General features: G+C 41.9%; 1 protein-coding gene across 1 annotated transcript in view; it reads left to right on the forward strand.

Moving 5' to 3' along the window:
- Positions 1–15,697: 15,697 nt before the first annotated feature.
- Positions 15,698–22,225, forward strand: part of BPIFC (BPI fold containing family C) — a 36,934-nt gene continuing 30,406 nt past the window's right edge. The window contains exons 1-2 of the mRNA XM_055566196.1: positions 15,698–15,827; positions 17,458–17,578. Coding sequence (XP_055422171.1) covers positions 15,698–15,827; positions 17,458–17,578 — 251 coding nt within the window. The remainder of the gene's footprint in view (positions 15,828–17,457; positions 17,579–22,225) is intronic.

Raw genomic sequence — 22,225 nt, forward strand, 5'->3', positions numbered from 1 at the left:
CGTTTGCTTTTTTCATCTTAGCCGTCCTAAAAGGTGCATCGTTGTATCTCACTGTTTTAATCTGCAGTTTTCAATGACAATGCTGAGCATCTTTTTATATGTTTATATGCCATCTATCTATCTTCTCTAGTGAGGGTGTCTGTTCAGATCTTCTGCCCACTTCTAATTGGGCTGTTTGTTTTCTTGAGTTTCCTTTCATTTTCTGGACATAATTCAAATTTCTGTGCTTGACAAAAACCCTTTATAATCTAGGTAGAAACCCCTTTCTTCAATCTGCCCAGTGACCCCTAAAGAATACCCACACTGCCCTATTCCAAAAAGCCTCCCCCACTTCCCTTGACCCCGTCTCCCACGAAGTCAGTTTGCCTCTGAGCTTTTACACATGCTGATTCTGGTACCTAGAATACCTCTCCTATCCTCCTTTTAAGCAGAGTGTGTTGCCCCTTCCTTTTGCTCCAGAAGCGCTTGGAACATCCTTTTTAATGTTTTCCATCCCATTGTAGTGCAGTTATTTGTGTACCAGGCTTTCTCTAGTCTGAGGCTGTGAGTTTCTCAGGGGGAAAAGGCAGGTCTTATCCATCTTCAACAACACTCAGCCCCCACCTCCAATGTGAGGGCTGGTTAAGCAAATTCAAAATATGACATAAGGATATCCATGCTTATCTCAGAGGTCTTGATATATTTATTGGAAAAGTAAGATCTGCATTCTGTCTCTACAAGAAAAAGTCAGGTTGGCCTTAGTTTCGATATTTCCTTACAAATCTAATCCATTTTTCTGAATCTTGAGCTTTAATCTACATATTGATAGTTCTCACCCTTTAGAGTGTCTCATAAAACTTCTATGAATTACAGGACTTTCCTGGCAGACCAGTTGTTAAGACTCTGCACTTCCAATGCAGGATGTGCTGGGTCAATCCCTGGTCAGGGAGCTAAGATCTCACATGCTGTGCAGTGTGACCAAAAAATAATAAATATTTTAAAGAGTTATATGAATGTACATTTAAATTTTAGCATGAAGTTAAATTCATTTTGAACTGCAAAAATAGAAATAAAAAGTAACTCCCTTTTAAATAAACAATAAGTAAGGGTTATTGGGTGAGTGGGTTTGTTTATTTTTCAAAACCAGCAGGAAGTCACTGCCATAAACCATTCCAAAGTGTGATTGGTGGGAGAGACTGTGGTCTGAGTCAATCATCAGTGTCCACCCAGAAATGTAATCACATGGACAACAGGGGAATGTGGCCTGGGACTGAGCTGGGAAGGGAGGGAGATGTGCTCTCAGGCAATTGGGTGATTCTGCTAGATGTCTCCCTAGCCCTTCCAGAGCCACGCTAATTCCAGGCAGCTTCCTCTGGTTAGAAGTAAACTAGCAATTTCAAACAAACACATATATCTGTGTTACTCACACAGATTCAATTAGCAGCTCAAAAAACCAGATGTGCTGCCTAGCAACAGCATCCTTCTCTCCTCACCTTCCACATCCGCTAGACTATGGCTTGTCCTTTTGTGACCTTCCTAAAAAAGGCAGCTTAGCACAGGGGTTAAGAGCCTCCCAGATGCAACTTAACCACAGAAGTAAACTTAACCATAGTGGTTCAGAGACTCCCAAAAGCAGAACACCTGGGTCCTGAATCCTGGCTCCACAAACTAGCTGTGATGCCTAAGACTAGGCAAAATTACTTAAACTCTCAGTCTCCTCGTCTATAAAATGGAGATAATATTATTACCTCAAATAGCTTTGGTGGGGATTTAATGAGTTCATATATAAATGGTGCCTGTGTGTGCATGCTTATTTGCTTCAGTCGTGTCTGACTCTGTGCGACCCGACGGGCTGCAGCCTGCCAGGCTCCTCTGTCCATGGGATTCTCCAGGCAAGAATACTGGACTGGGTTGCCATGCCCTCCTCCAAGGGATTGTCCCAACCTAGGAATAGAACTCATGTCTCTTACGTCTCCTGCATTAGCAGGCAGGCTCTTTACCACTATCACCACCTGGGAAGCCCCATAGCGTACCAAGCATTCAATAAATGTTAACTCTCATTTTTCTCTACCTCTTATGTCGCTCTTCAGGGTTTCCTTTTAACCAGATTTTACCAACACAAAATGTTGGGGAATGGGGAAGTCAAAGTGCCCTTTGTCCTAAAACTGCTTTATCTGGTTCATCCCCGCCCCTGCCAAATCACACAAAGAATCCCTGTTTCCTCCCACTTTCGTCTCCTACAAAATATAACATAATTTGTTTCCAAGCTCAAAAACAGTCTTATATTCAAATAACTTCTTTCTGTATGGGAATAGCCCGGACATTCTAGAAACCAAGAGCTAGGATGGTCCACTCTTATATCTGACATCTTTCTCTTTATTGGACACCTTTCTTTAATGAAGATTCTAGCTAGTTGATTTTTATTTTTCTTTTGGAGTGTTAATTAAAGTCTCTCTTGATCTGCAGAGACTAATATACTGTCAGCCATTAATAAGTGAAATAACAGTAGGCAGTGACCAAAACCATCCCAAAGAAAAAGAAATAGAGAAAGGCAAAGTGGTTGTCTGAGGATGCTTTACAAATAGCTGAGGAAAGAGAGAAGCAAAAGGCAAGGGAGAAAGGAAAACATACACCCAACTGAATGCAGAGTTCCAGAAAATAGCAAGGAGAGATAAGAAGGTCTCCTTAAATGAAGAATGCAAAGAAACAGAAGAATGGAAAAGACTAACAATCTCTTCAAGAAAATTGGAGATGTCAAGGGAAGATTTCATGCAAGGATGGGCACAATAGAGAACAGAAACGGTAAGGACCTAACAGAAACAGAAGAGATTAAGAAGACGTGGCATGAATACACAGAAGAGCTATGTAAGAAAAGTCTTAATGACCCGATAACCACAGTGGTGTGCTCATTCACCTAGAGCCACACATCCTAGAGTGTGAAGTCAAGTGGGCCTTAGGAAGCATTACTATGAACAAAGCTAGTGGAGGTGACAGAATTCCAGAATTCCTGTGCTATTAAAAATCCTAAAAGATGTTGCTGTTAAAGTGCTGAACTCAATATGCCAGCAAGTTTAAAAACTCAGCAGTAGTCACAGGACTGGAAAATTTCAGTTTTCAGTCCAATCCCAAAGAAAAGTGAAAAGTGAAAGTGAAGTCCCTCAGTCGTGTCCAACTCTTTTCGACCCCATGGACTGTAGCCTACCAGGCTCCTCCATCCACAGAATTTTCCAGGCAAGAGTACTGGAGTGGGCTGCCATTTCCTTCTCCAAATCCCAAAGAAGGGCAGTGCCAAAGAATGTCAAACTACCGCACAATTGCACTCATTTCACATGCTAACAAGGTTATGCTCAAAATCCTTCAAGCTAGGCTTCAGCAGTATGTGAACTGAGAACTTCCAGATGTATAAATTGGGTTTAGAAAAGGCACAGGAACCAAAGATCAAATTCCCAACATCTGCTGGGTCATAGAAAAAGCAAGGGAATTCCAGAAAAGCATCTACTTCTGCTTCATTGACTACATTAAAGCCTTTAACTGGGTGGATCAAAACAACTATGGAACATTCTTAAAGAGATGGGACTACCAGACCACCTTACCTGTCTCCTGAGAAACCTGTATGCAGGTCAAGAAGCAACAATTAGAATCAGACATAGAATAATGGACTGGTTCAAAATTGGGAAAAGAGTACGACCAGGCTGTATATTGTCACCTTGCTTATTTAACTTATATGCAGAGTACATCATGCCAAATGCCAGGCTGGATGAATCACAAGCTGGAATGAAGATTGCCAGGAGAAATATCAACAACCTCAGATACGCAGATGATACCACTCTAATGGAAGAAGGTGAAGAGGAACTAAAGAGCCTCTTGATGAAAGTGAAAGGAGAGTGAAAAAGCTGGCTTGAAACTCAATATTCAAAAAACTAAAATATGGCATCCAGTCCCATCACTTCATGACAAATAGAAGGAGAGAAAGTGGAAGCAGTGACAGTTTTTATTTTCTTGGGTTCCCAAATCACTGTGGATGGTGACTGCAGCTATGAAATTAAAGGACTTTTGCTCCTTGGAAGGAAAGCTATGACAAACCTAGGCAGCATATTAAAAAAGCAAAAACATCACTTTGCCAACAAAAGTCCATATAGTAAAAACTATGGTTTTTCCAGTAGTCATGTACAGATGTGACAGTTGGACCACAAAGAGAGCTGAACACTGAAGAATTGATGATTTCGATCTGTGGGGTTGGAGAAAACTCTTGAGAGTCCCTTGAACTGCAAGAAGATCAAACCAGTCAATCCTAAAGGAAATCAATCCTGCATATTCATTGGAAGGACTGATACTGAAGCTGAAGCTCCAATACTTTGGCCATCTGATGCAAAGAGCCAACTAGTTGGAAAAGACCCTGATGCTAGGAAAGTTAGAAGGCAGGAGGAGAAAGGCACGATAGAATGAGATGGTTAGATAGCATCGCTGACTCAGTGGACTATCTGAGAGACAGTGGAGGATGGAGGAACCTGACATGATGCAGTCCCTGGGATCGCAAAGAGTTAGACATTCCTTATCGACTGAAAACCAACCAAATTTGTCTTGCATTCTCAGTTGTCATCATAGGTAGGCTGGATAAGTAGGAATTCCCAGCAAATCCTTAGTTAAATCTGGAAGACTAAAATAAATAATGAAACTGGATATCTGGATATCATGTTGCTGGCTTTTGTTGTTTTTAATGATGAATTTTGCAAATTACTAGAAAATGATTCTTCCAACAGAAAGGAAGGCTTGAGGTAATGTCTAATACCCTTTACAAATAAAACAAAAACAGACCAGCTGTACTCTCTTTTATCTTCGTGTCTTAAACTCCAAGTATCTGAGGCTGTTTTTCCAAAATTATTCCACATCATGCATGAGCTGTACTATTATTTACTTCATAAATAAACCCAACTCTTAAAGTGTATATAAATTTGTTTAAAAGGGGAAGCTATCTAAAGGGGAAATTTTATTAATTTCCTAATAGAGGATAAACATACAAAATAAATATAAATATCATGAACATTAAACTCTGTACAGTACTTCAAAGTAAAACTTGTTTAAAACATCTTTTAAATTATTAATTGAAAATAATAGAGAAAATACAAGTAATAGGGCATCTAAATTATCGACAGTGAAGGAAAAACTTAACATATGCTATCTCACTTAGTTTAATTCTCATAATGACTTTCAAAGTAAATGTGATAACCACTTTTATAGAAGATTCTCTGAGACCCAAAGGAAATAAGTAAATTGCCCAAGTTCCCAGAGTTGGGGTGGGCAGGGCAAGTCTGTGTGAGGTCAGAACCACAAGGACTGCAGGATGGGGTTCCTCCTCCACCCACTTCACATCCTGTCTCCTCTCCTTCATCCAGGCCACGCTTCCCAAGACTTCTCTCCAAATCCTGTGCCAAAAATCCCAGGATTCACAACACTGACTTGGGTTAGAGTTTCAGTATTTTGTGCCAAAAATAAAAATTAGTATTTACATCAGAAAAAATACAATTATTTGTATTTTACAATCTTCAGCTTGCTTTTAAGTGGAGCAGACTCTTATGCAGCTGGTTAATGGGTCTGACGATGCAAACAGGAGGCTAATCAAGGTCTAAGTCTCCCTGACAAAAACAAGGAATGAGGATGGGAAAGACGGGATTGGGGGTGGGGGAAGCAGGAGGTGGAGGTAGAGGTAGAAGCTGCTGGGGAGGTGGGGGAGAGAGAGATCAGAGAGAGAGAAGGGGGACGGAAGAAGAGAGACAACAGCGCTGCCTCCGAGGGAAGATTCAGAGGGAAGGAAAGAAATATTCACAGGTGCTTGATAAACTTTTCCCCACATGATGTATTATGTCATTCACCGTCTTCCATGTCTGGTTCTTGGCTTTTTATAGTACACTAAAATAAATACAATACAATACAATTTCACGTGTTTATCTGTGTAGCACCTGAAATGACCCCATCCCCCTCCTGTAGGACATGTACCATGGGAAACTGCCTCAGATGACCTCACCACTTCTACAGATTTAATTCCATCTCAAGGATAATGACTCGGAAATTCATATTTCTAGTCGACCTCTCCTGGGAACTCCAACTACCCCCCTGACGTAGCCATTTAGATGTCTAATATCATCATTTCTGCCCTTACTGCATTCCAGACACACCGGCCCACCTTGGCTATTCGCTCCACCCAATCCCTTCAGGGCTCTTTCGGTCTGGCTTCTAATGATCAGATCTCAACTCAGATACTCCTCCTCTGAGAAGCCTTCCTGAGCCGTCCTAACAGAGGAAGCACTTCTCCCCTCAGTTGCATCACCCTGCCAATTACAAGACCACCCCCCACCCCCACCGCCAACTACATTCCTTTATTTCCTCCCTAGCACATCACAGTCTACACATTTTGGTTTGACTTGTTTGCCTGTTTGTTTTACATCTCCATCCACTAGAATATAAACTCCATGTGGACATGAATTCTGTCTGTTTTACTGAAAGGAACTTGTACATAGTAGGTGTCCAATATTTGTGGATTTAATAAATGAACTAGTCTATGATGACTGGCAATAACTGATTCTATGAGGAGAGTATCTTCAGGCTCCTATCACCATTGATATGACTGACCACATACCAATGAATAAAGATTTTACAGCACTTTACAATTCAAAAGTACTTTACAGCACAAAAATTTTACAGCATTTTACAGTTCAAACGTTCTCCTAGGTTACTTAGGATACTGCTATGGTCTGAATGTTTGTGTCCCTCCAAAATTCATATGCTGAAATCTTAACCCAAAAGGTGATGTTATTAGTAGGTAGCACTTAGGGAATTCATTTCTTCTAAAAGAGGCTCCAAAACTATTCTTAATTCTTTCCATCCTGTGAGAATACAGCCAAAAGAATCTAGCTGTGAACCAGATCTTAAACCGCAACAGTGACCTGGATCCTGCTGAGCAACAGAGTCCTAATCAAGACATAACTATGCTGGCTCCTTGATTGTGAAGTTCCCAGTTCCAGAACAGTGAGCAACAAATTTGTTGTTTATAAGCTATGTCTTAGCTTATACATTTAGCCGAGCTTAGACTGACTTGTGAAACTTAGTTATAGCAGCCTGAACAGACTAAGACAGCTATCAACATCTTTTTTTCACCAGTACCTTATTAAAGTAGATGCTATTTTTATTCCCACTTTACCCCTAAGAAAACTGAAATTAAACAGGTACCTATAACTGGAGCTGTGCTAGTTGAGAAACTTAAAAAGCTGTCAAAAGTACAGACAATGCCAAGCAAACATGCCTGTTGTTCTTCCTAGTTTTCCTGAACTGTCCTGGTTTTAGTACTGAAAATCCTGTGTCCTGGGTAAACCAGAACAGTGGATCACCCCATCTTAAATTGTAAACTTAAGACCTTTGATGCTTCATGTAATCAGATTCCCGGCCATCTAAAGTGCAATGATTAAAACATGGGGAATGGGGTTTAGAGACTATAGATACCAAGTTCCAAAATAGTCGATAAACCCACCTAAACTGACTTTAGAGGAATGCTGGGAGTGAAAGTCATTAATAATCTGAAAAACAAGCCAATAGTTAGAGATACTTGCTGTGATCCTACCCTGAAAGATAATGATGGTAACTAGGTTGGCCTGGTTATCAAGCCTCATGCTCTCAGAATGAATCTGATCCACAGGAAGTCCAAAAGGTATCCTTGGCAGTAGTGGCAACATTCAGTACAGGCAGCCTGACCGAGGGAAACCAGCTTACTCTCCCAGAAAGGAAAAATCTTCCTCTTCCAATTCAATACAACTTAACACCTTTTTTTAATACACTGGAATTCTGAAGCTTTCTGGTAAAGTAGCCATAATAATTTCTCAGGATGTGTGTGTGTGTGTGCGCACGTGCATGTATGTGTGTGTGTGTGTGTTAGGGAGATAATTATTGCATAGGTGGCATTGTCTGCTCATCTAGGTAGAGACTGAAGTGTTCATTCATGTCTTCATGTTGTTGGGTAACTGAAGTGAAGCAATTATGTATCACATTTTGAAAGAGTCTTTTTAAAAAGATTCACCACTAGATGATTCAGACTTAATTATCATCTTTGCAGCAGATGAGTTCAAGGCTCCAGTGGAGAACACATCGACTTCAAAGGCAGAGGGAACTGAAGGCGCTCCCTGGCTTTGGATACTTCCTCTTCTTGAGGTAAGAATCTTGAACCAAGATTGAACCAACTTGAAGCTTGAACCACCTTCAAGTCTCTGCCAGTGCACAGCGTCCCAACGGGAACTACCCACTTGCTGGAGATGACCCAGATCTGGTAGGACACCTTGAACAGCTGGCTGTCACACATCCTGAATTATTTTGGTCTGCCTAGCTTTTTTTATGCTTTATTTCTTTACGTCACTCAGCCCACCCAGAAAACTGTGAACAGCCCTAAGATAAAAATGAGAGTTGGTTTAGACTACATATTTTAGTTCAGCATCCTTCCAAAGTGGGGCTCAATAGTTTGGACTTCTACTTTTGCCTCCATTCCAGTGGGGAACCCAGCACAGTGGCAGGAAATTCTAACTTGTCTCTCAACTGGTGTGGTTAAGACTAAGGAACTTAGTGATCTCTGTGCTTTGGGATCAGGTCTTAAGCCACAACAGTGACCTGGATCCTGCTGAGCAAGCAGCCTTCCCATCGACCTGAATTTTGTAACTCTTATGTGTTAAGTATGGAGTTTGGGGGGACGGGGGTGGGGAGACTTGGGGTAAATTTTCAAGGCCCTTGTTATTAGAGATCTTGGTATAAAATCAAATATGTGGGCTGAATCCCTTGAAATATTCTTCAAGTCTGCCTATATTCCATACCTGTTGATTTAAACTTCTTACCAATTTTATTATCTGTCTTAACCATTAGGTTGGAATATTCTTATAGACTAGGCTTCTTTAAACCAATTGAACTTAATTTCTCAAACTTTGCCTTTATTTTAAAGGCTACACATTTCATTCACTCAACACACCTTTTAATTTTTCCAGAGTCTGCCAAAGCTCTCCTTCAGGAGCAGTAATGGTACACTGATATTTCTCAGGACTTTCCTAAGTCGTATGTGAGTTTTCTTATTTCTAGTCATCAGAATGGCTCAGGCAAAAGCCATTTAATTTAGAAGTATTATTCTGTCTGGATATTGGTATGGAAATGTAATGCCTTTTGAGGTTTTGAGTATTGGAAAGAAGAATTCCTCAGAAGCAACAAAACACGTAACTTGCTAGCAGGTTTTTAAATCATCCTGATCCCTTCTTTTAACAGGCAACTCACCCTGTCCTTACTTGTCAGCCAAATTACCTAACCTTTTAGGAGTCATCTCCTTGTTTGACAAGGTTCCGTTCCTCCCCTGCCCATAAATTATCATCCTAACCAAACAATTCAACTGAAAGTTACATACAATCTATTCCTTTATAGCCCAGCAATTTTACTCACTCATAACATTTCGAGAAGGAAAATATGTGTTTTCTATATGCAGCTTTGAGTTCCTAAATCTCCATCAAAGTAGACCACTTCAGAAACTTCCTTGAACCGAGAAGTGAAAACAGGTTTTTTGGCTGCTGGAAGGAAATTTAAAACTCCATTTGTGCCCAAGAAAATACAAATGGATTTGCACTTTGATACTTGAACATTTCTAGACACTTAATGAATCTTTCCACATAAAAGATGGCATCAAGCAACTCCTATTTAAAATTCCCAGATAAAAATGAAAAGTGTAGTACTGTCAAGTCATTAAATGAAAAAAAAAAATCGTAAACACTAGAATTAGGAGCCAGAAGAACAGGTTTGATTCCCAAGAGTCTGACTTACTCTGGGATCTTGGAAAGGTCATTTGAACTCTCTAAGCCTCTGTATCCACATGTCTAAAAATGGCAGAAATATACTAGTGTTGTGAGTTTTGTGAATGGTGAAGAAATATAAATTTATCACTTTAATTGCTCTTCCATTCACAAGTAATATCTCTGCTTTGGTTTATTGTGGTTTTTCACTGTAGAAATGAAGAACCATTTATATGATAGTTTGGTTTTCTCATTGTTTTCAACCTTTTCTAGAACTTTCCTTAGCTAACAAGAATCTTGTAAGCCAGTTGGTTAATAAGTTAGCAAATATTTATTGAGATCCTACTATATACCAGGCAGAGATAATTTCTACCTTACTTTGCATACATCTAATGGGTATAGACTTTTCGGTCTAACATTCATTTCTTTCCACTATTATGAAATCTTTTCCTCATTTAAAAAAATCCCTCTCTGAGAGGGGATATATGTATACCTAAGGCTGATTCATGTTGATGTTTGGCAAAAAACAACAAAATTTTGTGAAGCAATTATCATCCTTCAATTAAAAAATAAATTAATTTTAAAAATCCCTCTCTTATAATAACCTATAATGGAAAATAACCATATACATATATGCTCATGCTCAGTTCCTAAGTCATATCTGACTCTTTGTGACCCCGTGGACTATAGTCTGCCAGGCTCCTCTGTCCATGGGATTTTCCTGGCAAGAATACTGGAGTGGGTAGTCATGCCCTCCTCCAATTCCCATGCCCTTCCCAACCCAGAGTTCGAACCTGCATCTCCTGCATTAGCACTGCACACACATGTATATATGTGTGTGCATCTGTGTGTGTGTGTGTCTCTGTATGATATATATATCATATATATATACACACATATATACAGTACATGGGGTTACAAAAAGTTGGACACAATTGAAGTGGCTGAGCAGACATATACATATATATACATATATATGCACATACATATATATATATAACTGAGTTGCTTTGCATACAATATTATAAATCAATTATACTTCAATTAAAAAAACTCTCTTATGCCTGCCTAGCCATGACTCATCCATTTACAATTCTTTGCCTACAGTGATATCAACATGACTACACATCAGTTTGGCCTCATCCTTTGTTAAAATGTGGAACTACTTCTATACCAGTTGGTAAATAGCCACTAATCTAAGCCCCAGGGATGTTCCTCTTACTCCCATTGTCCTATCCGTCTCTACCTATCCCTCTCTCAAGGACCCCTGGACCACTCCCAGGATAGCTAAAGGATCAAGGAAGGCCTAGGATAGATGGCATGCTATGCATGTTCAGTCGCTCAGTAGTGTCCAGCTGGACCTAACTCCTGCATCCACCCTGAGTATAAGATGCTGTTGATATCATCCTGTCTCCCAGAACATGGAGAGCATCACACTCATTTATCCCACTCCTCATATTTCCCCCAACCCTCAGATCACTCATTGCTTGACCAGAGACCCTCTTCTCCTACCGGAATTCCTTCTCCTCGGCTCTCGCTCTCGCTCCTCTGTGCTTTCCTTAGTGTTGTCTTCACCCTAATCTTCCTCAAGCTGCACCCCGGCCCTGCCCCCTGCACTGTCCAGTTTCTTTCTGTAGTTTGTCCTTTACTACCAAGACCAAGTCCATAGAGCTGAGACACCACACTGTGACTCCATAGACGGCAGCCCACCAGGTTCCCCCGTCCCTGGGATTCTCCAGGCAAGAACACTGGAGTGGGTTGCCATTTCCTTCTCCAATGCATGAAAGTGAAAAGTGAAAGTGAAGTCGCTCAGTCGTGTCTGACTCTTCACGACCCCATGGACTGCAGCCTACCAGGCTCCTCCGTCCATGGGATTTCCTAGACAGGAGTACTGGAATGGGGTACCATTGCCTTCTCTGGGCATAAGGTCATAGCAGTTTTAAAATATTGAAATACCTCAGTATCTATTAGCAAACAGTCACTGCTCTGGGTCCCCAACCCCACCCCCAGTATACCCACAGTGGCTACTCCTCCAAGACTTCCTCTGTCCCACCCATGATCCAGGACCTAATCTCCCCAGCCCTGCTCTAGAACTGTGGCCACCATCTGTTCTAATGGATGAATATGCTCTGCTAGTGTGTAAATGCTTTAACCACCTCTGCAAAGAGCTATAATAAAATGTGGAGTGAAATAAATCCTATTCCTTTTAGTTGTGTGTGGCTAGAGGTATCCATCTTCACTGTTGTATAATATTCCACTGTGTGGATAAATCTTAGTGTATGTGCATTCTGCTGGGAACGTCTATGTTGTGTTCAACTCTCTGCTGGGCTCACTTTGCTCTTTTGGACATTTTGGCACCTGGCTCACATGGGCAGGGGGTTGTCTTGAGTGTGTTCCTATAAGAATAAGGTATGTTATATTCAAGGGAAAAATAAAGGCTATTCCCTTGCTTATGATTCATTGATTCCCTCTATCAATACTTATCAGTCACTTACTGCATCCAATACACTGAGGGATTCAGGCTCTGAAACCTCCAAGCCAGACAAGGCCTTTGGCCTCACAGCACTTATATTCTGGTAGAGGAGACAGACAATAAGTAAAAAAAGGAAATATAGGCACATGAATAAATATATATTTTGACTGAGGGTTCAGAAGGAAATGAGATTAGCTTAGGGAAGTCATAAATGGCTTCAGAAGGAAGACTGTGTCTACAGTGAACCTTAAGGATGCACAGACTTTCTGTAGGCTAAGTGAAGGGCAACAGCCTAAGTGCGGGTATTAATCAGGAAGCATGGGGTGAGTTTGGGGCTTCCTCAGTGGCTCAATGGTAAAGAATCCACCTGCAATGAAGGAGATGCAGGTTAGATCCCTGGGTTGGGGAGATCCCCTGGAGAAGGAAACAGCAACCCAGTCCAGTGTTCTTACCTGGAGAATCCCATGGACAGAGGAGCCTGGCGGGCTACAGTCCATGGGGTCACAAAGAGTCGGACGTGACTTAGTGACTAAACAACAACAATAGTGGGGTGAGTTTGGGGACTTCTCTGGACAAGGGATATACAGATCCGCTGACAAATGTAAGCAGGTTGACTGAACCAGCCTCTTCTCATACCTGAAAGTGGATTTATGCAATACAGGACAAATCAAGACTCTACTTCTCGATCTTGTGGCCCTCTAGCAAAATGCCCCCTATGAGTATTCACCAGTCTGAGCATAAGCCCATTGCATGAGTGGGGAAGCTTGTGCACTGGACAGAATGCCAGCCCCAGGGGCGAGAGGAGCAGCCCTTTCTCTGCCACCAAGCTGGATACACTACTGTGGGGTTTTCCTGGAACATTCTCTGCTGGTCCCACAGAGGCTGGTATATCTCCAGAGGGCACCCTTTCTCATTTCACACAAAAGCCCAACATAAGCCAGCAGTAGCCCTACTCGGACACTCCCTCCCCTGGTCAGACTGCTGTGCTCCTTTCAGATAAATTCTCTAGAACTCCCCTTTGTCTACTTCGTTGCATTCCCATTTCTATGGTCTTACCCAAGGGCACACACAAATGTTTGTTTTCTTTGTTGTTGTTCAGTCACCAAGTCATGTCCGACTCTTTGCAACCCCTTGAACTATAGCCCACCAGGCTTCTCTGTCCATGGAATTCTCCAGGCAAGAATACTGGAGTGGATTGCCATTCCCTTCTCCAGAGGATCTTCCCAACCCAAGTCTTGAACCCTGGTCTCCTGCATCACAGACAGATTCTTTACCACTTGAGCTATAGGGAAGTCCTTTGTTTATCTTGGCCAAGCACAGAGATACTCTCTCTCTCTCTCTCACATACACACACACACACACACACACACCTCTTACAGTGACCTTCCCCTTCATCTGGACTGCTCCTGAATCCCAGCCCCTCTGGGGTCCTTCCATGCCCCAACTGGCCTGACTCCTCCCTGTGTCTAAATACACAGCTCCTACAACTCCCTCTTCCCTGACCACTCCCTCAAGTGCTCCCCTGACTAGTTTCACGCTTGTGTGTTAACTCCGTGGGTATCGTGTGAATACAGGAATGACAGGTCCCCCAGCTTGTAAACTCCCAGAACTAGAAACAAGGCCTGTAAATGCATTACCAACTCTACTGTCATTAGAAGAAACCTGTATCACTGATGTTGTTGCTACCTCTGCTTCATTCATCAAGAAAATGGAGTGATATTAATTCATCGAATCCATTAATTCAGTAAGTGTACATTGAACATTTGGTCTATGTCAAGCACTAGCAAGATAACAGTGAATAAGATGCCGTCCTTCTCCTTGGAGAAGATGTTTAGTAAGTGTTTTCATGTGTCTTCTATGTGCCAGGTATTGTACTAGGCTCTGGAATTATAGTAGTAAGACAGACAAGACAATCACAATGCAGGACTGTACATATGAAAATCAAGGACTGTTCCGAGTACTGTGGGACCTCCAAAGGCATGCCTGGCCCACTTCATAGCCTCAAAGAAGAGACAAGCCATTCATTCATTCAATCAATATTTGCCTACTGGATGCCAGTCACTGTTCAAGGTGCTGAAGTGATGCAGTCCTTCTCCGTGAAGCCTTAAAATTCTAGTAGGAGAGATAGAAAATAAACAAGTAACTAGAAACCATGCTAGGTGATGACTAGTGCTTTGGAGAAAAATGCAGCAAGGGAGGCATGGGGAATATCGAGGTCATGGGGGAGTGTGTTTTGTTTAGACAGGTTAGGAAAGGCTTCACTGAGATATCACTTGAAATCCCTGAAGAAAGTAAAAGGCCCAGCCACGTGGTTTCCAGACGCTGTCTCTGCCAGGCAGAGGGAACAAGTGTAAAGACCTGAAATCCAGGCTGCTTAGAGTGATCAAGGAAGATCAAGTCAGCCAGTGGGGCTGGGTCCAGATGAGCCAGGTATGTCTATGAAGGAAAGTCAAGGAGGAAGTAGAGGTTTGAGCAGGGCAGGGCCTTGCAGTTGGTAAAAGGGCTTTGGATTTTATGCTGAGTAAGATGAGGAACCACTGGAGGGCTTTAACAGGACGGGGGCAGAAGTGATAAGACCTGACTTGAGAAGTTTTACCAGAAGAAGAACACTTGAGAAGTTTTCCCAGAAGGAACTGTGCAGCTGGCCCTGGAGGATGAGTTCACCGGACAGATGTGGGCATGCGACGCAAAAATAGAGAGACAGAAAGAGATGTACGTGCATGTATGTTTATATTGGGAGGGTTAAAGACAAAGCCCTCAACTGTGAGAGAACTGACAAACTGAAGGGCAGTAAATAGCTCAGTGTGGACAGCTCAGAGCTCTACCCCCACTTAGATAGGAGAGCAGGGTCAGGAGCATGGGAGAAGTCCGGAGCCAGTTATGAAAGGCCTTGATTGCCATGCTAAGAGCTAAAACCTGTTTGTCCTGTGGGCAGAGGAGAGTCAACAAGGATCTTAAAGCAGATAAGTGGTTGTCTCACATCCACTGAGGCCACCTTTCCAAACTCCTGACTCATTTGTTCTAGAGCTCAAAAATTCCTCCATCCCACTTCCATATCCAAAGCATATCCTTCCCAAGACATATCCAAGGTGTTACATTTATTGTAAGACTCTTGTATTGCATTGCATTATATCTTACTGTGTTACAATTATCTGTATGTTTATGTCTGATTTACCCACTATTCTGTGGAAAGCAAAGGTCAGAGGCCACACATGGGTCATCTCTACATCTTCAGCACCTGGAACACATTCTGGTGTGTTCAATAAATGATCACTGGATGGATGGTTAGATGGATGGATGGATGAATGGATGGATGGATGGATGGATGGAGTAAGTGAGTCAGTTCTGGAAGTAAGCAATGAAAACAAGAAAACCTAGAAATGCTAGGTTGGATTGGGCAATGAGAAAGCATAATAAAGGAACTCTAAATGTTGGCTAATTGCAGATGTGTACAAAGATGGCTCAAGTCCAAGTCCTCTGGGGATGTTTCCTCCTGTGGAATCTCTACATCTCATCTGCTCAGGCCATTTACCCTGGAATCAAGGCGAGGGCTACTCAGCGGGCCCTGGACTATGGTGAGTTGGATGCTTTCAGAGGCCAGGCTGTACTCACCTCCCAAGTGGAGTCTTTGACCCAAATCCAGAAGCTCATATTGGGGCATCTCATGACTGAGACAAGCTCGGCAGTGGTCTGATCCAGAGATGTTAAGAAGGCTGAGGGGAAAGTGTTGCTTGAAAAATAATCCTCTTGACAACAGGCATATCTAAATACAGCCACAGACTCGTATTCCACCTGCCACCTCTCTTTCCCCTGCACATGCATACACGGTGAACATCTTGGGCGTATATAGCACTTGAACAGAATCTTGGAATAGCAAATTCCCAGTGAAGATTACCTACTTTATTTTCACATGTGTCAACAGAAACCTCCACAGTTGCTAACATCCCCATGTTATAGGGGGATGTTATATAGAGGAAAGTGAAGGACAGGGAGATTTTGTAACTTGGAGAGTCACACAAGCTAGTGAGCCAAAGTGTTGAGATTCAAACCCAAGCTGTCTGTGAGTGTTTTGGATTCCATCTTTCTATCCTTTACCTCTGTCTTTATATCTCCATATTACTATGCTATACACAGTATTATAGAGGATAAATCTGCTCTTCTTAATTTCCAACAAGAATAGGAAAGTGGAAATGAGCTTAAGCTAAAAGGAAAGGAGTGAAAACAAAGCTTCCTCCTTGAGAAGGTTAAAATGAAAAGATCATTCTTCGTTATTGTGTGAATTACTTTTCTCAAGCGTTCTGATGGGCAGGAGGGCTCTATTTCCCCTCAAGCTCAGAGAAGCGTGTTCTGTGGTGCTATTATATAAAGATGGGCTTATTTCAGAATTAAACAAAATCAGTGGTTACTCAATTCTGGGGGGTGCTGGTATCCTTTGAGAATAAGATGAAAATGTGAACCCTCTCCCCTGAAAAATTAGATGGACACACACACACACATACCTCACAATATTTTATTAGAATTTTAGGGGGTTGAAGAGTTCCTAATAGTCCAAGGATCCCAGATCCAAAATTCCTGAATTTAAAGAATCTGGGAGAGAAAGAGGACAGTGTAATATAATTTTCTGGAACTAGCCATCAGGCACAAACTCTGGAGTCAAATTGCCCAGATTTGACTATGGTCTCCCCCAGTTCGTAGCTGTGTGACTTAAGCAAGATTTAACCTCTTTGAGGCTCAGTTTCTTCATCTGCAAAACAAGATAATAATGATACTTTACATTTTTCCTAACACTGTCCTCTGTTAACATATTCTCATGCTGTTAGCTCTGGGGTCTCAGACAATTTCAGTAGCCTCTCTGAGGACTAGTGTTTTCTTCTACAAAGTGGGGACAGTAACATCCACCTTGTAAGAATCTTGTTTTCTTAGTATCTAGGAGCATGATTTTACTTAATAAATTTCTCTTATGTATTTAATGATATTATGCCATCATCATCTTTTTTTATCAATAAACATTTTCTGGGGCTTCCCTGGCAATCCAGTGGTTAAGGCTCTGTACTTCCGATGCAGAGGACTTAGGTTTGATCCCTAGTTGGGGAACTAAGATCTCACATGCCACATGGCATGACCAAAAAAACCAAATAAACAGTTTAAAAAGTCAAATTAAAAATTTTAATTAAAAAATAATCATTTTCTTTGGTTGCTTCACAGCTGTTCAAGCTGGAATGGAGATGATTGAACAAATGGCCAAGGAAAGAAAGCTCCCAGATTTAAAAGGTTCTGAGTCTCTTGAATTTCTGAAAATCGATTATGTGAACTACAATTTTACCAAGTAAGTAAAAGAGAAGAGCATTTTTAGCAGTGAAATTAATCTTTAAAATCTCAGGGTTGTGGCTATGCCACCAGGAGTCCTGGTGTAACACCAGGACAGAGGAGAAGTTAACCAACCTTTGGTGACAGGCTTATCAGATGACTCACCCAAGCGAGAGGGGTCATGGAGTTGACCGAGTGTGTGGTATTTGGGTCAGAACACGTGGGGCCAAGTCACATCTCTGCTGCATGCTCATCGTGTACCCCTGACACATCTGCTCGGAGTCTCAATGTCCTCTCCTCATCCCTAAAATGAGAATTGTAACTGAATGTAGATGCCAGCTGTGGCCACCTTGTCCCCAGGATTCTAAACGAAATTCTTGTTCGTTCCATTGCTTACCCCCATAAACCTGGATGCAGGGTTCAATCTCAGTTTCATAATCTACTCTCATCAGGTCTTATCTTACTTTAGTAAAGTTTAGTCAAGCCATCAGAGGTCATAGGAATGGGTTACAAGGCACATGGCCTTCTGCCCTCTTGCTCTCTAGACCTCCCCTCCTTCTCTGGAGCAATGTAAGTTTCTTCTCCTGACTTCATGTGTAGCAGTTCCACCCACTCCTGAGTACCAAAGGATCTTCCTAAATGCTTTTCCAAGTAATTTTCTCTCCAATAAACTGCTTTTCCTAAGAAGAATTCTGAATTTGGCAAAACTAATACAATTATGTAAAATTTAAAAATAAAATAAAATTTAATTTAATAAAAAAAAAGAATTCTGGTGGCAGGTACAATCTTTTCTACCACATTACAGCAATTAAATCAAATGTCAAAATCAGTAAACAGTAAAAGTCAGATATTATAACAGATGTGAAGATACTTCATAGAATCTGAAGCTGCTGAACGTGGATTAGTTTGATAAACTTAATGATAGTGTAAGACCATCAATGTAAGAACAACAGAATTGCCACATTGATCCAGATCTTTGTTTCACCCAGCATAGAGTTTTGAGGTTATACTGTTACCCTCCCTCTTACACTGAGGGGCCCCCAACTGGGTCCTTCTCTTGCCCAGTGCTGCTCATGTCAGCTGAGACCAGGTTCAACAAAGAAGAGCAGAAATTTTATTCATCAATCAAAGAATGGAGGAGGAGAGCCTGCACTCTGAAGACACATTCTCCCCATGGGAGGAAAGTGAGGGACTCTTAAGGGGTAGGTAGGAGGCAGGTGCAACATCAGAAACTGGGGGAAAGGGCAGAGATTTTCAGGAATAGTGCTGCTCGCACAGTGCCTTGCACCCAGCACTATTTGTGCCTAGCGAGGTACAAGTCCACCTGCTGTGGGCAGAGATCTTAACATGGCAATGAGGCAGAGGCAACTTTCGGACACATCTACATTTCCTTGACGCAGATGCTGCTCTTGCACTTAGGCTGCAACCAGTTCAAGGCATTGACTGGCGAGTTTCCTTTGAGGTGTAACTGATAATCCTTAACAATCATCAGGTGTTTTGGAATGAGACTAGAAATAGTTTAAAGCAGAGATCTTTCAGTTCCCTGGTGTGTCTATGTGTGATAGCACGAATTAGGAGTAAGGTTTGGCTGTATATAACAGAAATTGAAAGCAACTTAGATGAACTAGGGGTTCATTTTTGTCTCACAAATAATAAGCTCTAATGAAGCAGTGGAAGAATCCTGTTGAAGCCCTACAGTTTCATTGGAATACAACTGTCTTTTATTTTTCTCCTCCGCCATCCTTAACTCTGCCTCTGGCCTCAGTGGCCTCGTGGTCTAATGCGGCAGATGCTCTACAGTTAGTCCTTCAGTGGCAACCCACTCCAGTATTCTTGCCTGGAGAATCCCATGGACAGAGAAGCTTGGCCAGCTACAGTCCATGGGGTCGCAAGAGTCAGACACTACTTAGGGACTAAACCACCACCACAGCACCACAGCCATCCAACAAGGGTTTGTTGGGCACCTACAGTGTACTAAGGCTTTGTTCTAGGCATAGGATATACTGCAGAGAATGACACAGATATGCGTAGTGTTCAGTGAGAGAGATGAGCATTAAATACATATTTACAAAATTAATGATTTAATTACACTGATGATAATGCCACAGCAGAAAAATCCAGGGTGATTCCCATAATATAAACTGAAATTAAACATGAGGAGAAACAGGTATTCTCATGCATTGCTAGTGGGAGCCGATAAACTGGGACATTAATTTCAGATCTGGCTGTCCAAACAGGAGCTGCTGGCCTCATTTGACTATTGAGCCCTTGAGATATGACTGCTACAACTGAGAACTGTATCTTTTAATTTTTTCAGCTGAAAAGTTTATCAACTCTAAATACAGTCAAGTATTTTTGATGAAGGGCTTCCCTGGTGGCTCAAACAGTAAAGAATCCACTTGCAATGCATGAGACCCAGGTCCGATTCCTGGGTCAGGAAGATCCCCTGGAGAAGGGAATGGCAACCCACTCCAGTATTCTTGCCTGGAGAATTCCATGGACGGAGGAGCCTGGTGGGCTACAGTCCACGGGGTTGCAAAGAGTTGGACACGACTTAGTGACTAAACAACAACAAAAAATTTTTGATGAAAATTCAGTATCTAGATTGAAGTATATCATGAGTATAAAGCATGTCATATTTTGAAGGCTTATTTTCTAAAAAGGAAAATAAGGTATCTCATATATTGGTTACATGTTGAAATGATAATATTTCCCTTTTTAATACTACTGCTGCTGCTGTAGTCGCTTCAGTCGTGTCCGACTCTGTGCGACCCCAGAGATGTCAGCCCACCAGGCTTCCCTGTCCCTGGGATTCTCCAGGCAAGAACACTGGAGTGGGTTGCCATTTCCTTCTCCAATGCATCAAAGTGAAAAGTGAAAGGGAAGTCGCTCAGTCGTGTCCGACTCTTCGCGACCCCATGGACTGCAGCCTACCAGGCTCCTCCGTCCATGGGATTTTCCAGGCAAGAGTACTGGAGTGGGGTGCCGTTGCCTTTAGATGATGTCAAACGACATATATGGCTCACATTGTATTTCTATCAGGCAGTGCTATTTTAGGAGATGATTTGCAAGCATATTTTTAGGTGTGCTCTTTGACCCAACAATTCCACGTCTCCTCTCTAGAGAAGCATATACACAAACAGCATGAATGAGGATGTTTACTGTGGCATTGTCTATAATACAGAGACACGCAAATATCCTAGATGTCCAAACACAAAACAATGATTTTTTTTTAAATCCACAGCTTGGATTACTCTGTAGCAATTACAAAGAATGAGTTAGACCTATATGTATCAAAATGAAAATATTTCCAAGATACTACAGTCTCTACCATTGTCTTCCCACAGTGATACTCAGGACATTTGACAGAGAATATAGGAAAAGATGCCAAAAAGAGGAAGTAGTGAATAATCATTTCTTTTCAACTGTCACATTTTAAAACTTTCCCTAATCTTAGTTCATAACAATGCTTTCTCCTGTGCAACAGTTATATACAGATGATCTTATTAGTCTTCCCAACCTTCCCATGAGACACTCTTCTTTTAAGTGATTGACTGGAAGAGTTTAGTCTTTGCTAAAGCCATACAGCTAGCAGAAAACTTGGCTCCAAGCTGAGTGTCCTTTGCATGATACCTGTAGTGCTATAGCTTAGTGGTTAAGAGGCCTCATGACAGATGGAGGCTTCCAGGTCTGGTTCTACCACTTATATATGACTTCAGCCAAGTTTCTCATCTTTTCATCACTGAATGGCAGATTACAAAATCATCAGTGGCCTCCTAGGATTATGGAGAGGGTGAAGATGAGCTAATGCATGTAAAGTGCTTACTCCAGTACCTAAGCAGATAGCAATTGCTCAATCAATGGTCATAATCATAACTTATCGTAAGGCACATGGCCATCGAACTATGTCTGTTGCATGCCACCTCAGTTCGGTTCAGTTCAGTCGCTCAGTCGTGTCCGACTCTTTGTGACCCCATGAATCACAGCACGCCAGGCCTCCCTGTCCATCACCAACTCCCAGAGTTCACTCAAATTCATGTCCATTGAGTCAGTAATGCCATCCAGCCATCCCATCCTCTGTTGTCCCCTTCTCCTCCTGCTCCCAATCCCTCCCAGCATCAGGGTCTTTTCCAATGAGTCAACTCTTCACATGAGGTGGCCAAAGTACTGGAGTTTCAGCTTTAGCATCAGTCCTTCCAATGAACACCCAGGACTGATCTCCTTTAGGATGGACTGGTTGCACCTCCTTGCAGTCCGAGGGACTCTCAAGAGTCTTCTCCAACACTACAGTTTAAAAGCATCAATTCTTCAGCACTCAGCTTTCTTCACAGTCCAACTCTCATGTCCACACATGACCACTGGAAAAACTATACCCATGATTAGATGGACCTTTGTTGGCAAAGTAATGTCTCTGCTTTTCAATATGCTATCTAGGTTGGTCATAACTTTCCTTCCAAGGAGTAAGCGTTTTTTAATTTCATGGCTGCAATCACCATCTGCAGTGATTTTGGAGCCCAGAAAAATAAAGTCTGATGCTGTTTCCACTGTTTCCCCATCTATTTCCCATGAAGTGATGGGACCAGATGCCGTGATCTTAGTTTTCTGAATATTGAGCTTTAAGCCAACTTTTTCACTCTCCTCTTTCACTTTCATCAAGAGGCTTTTG

Source organism: Bubalus kerabau, chromosome 1 (genome assembly GCF_029407905.1).
Source record: "Bubalus kerabau isolate K-KA32 ecotype Philippines breed swamp buffalo chromosome 1, PCC_UOA_SB_1v2, whole genome shotgun sequence".
Classification (NCBI taxonomy): domain Eukaryota; kingdom Metazoa; phylum Chordata; class Mammalia; order Artiodactyla; family Bovidae; genus Bubalus; species Bubalus kerabau.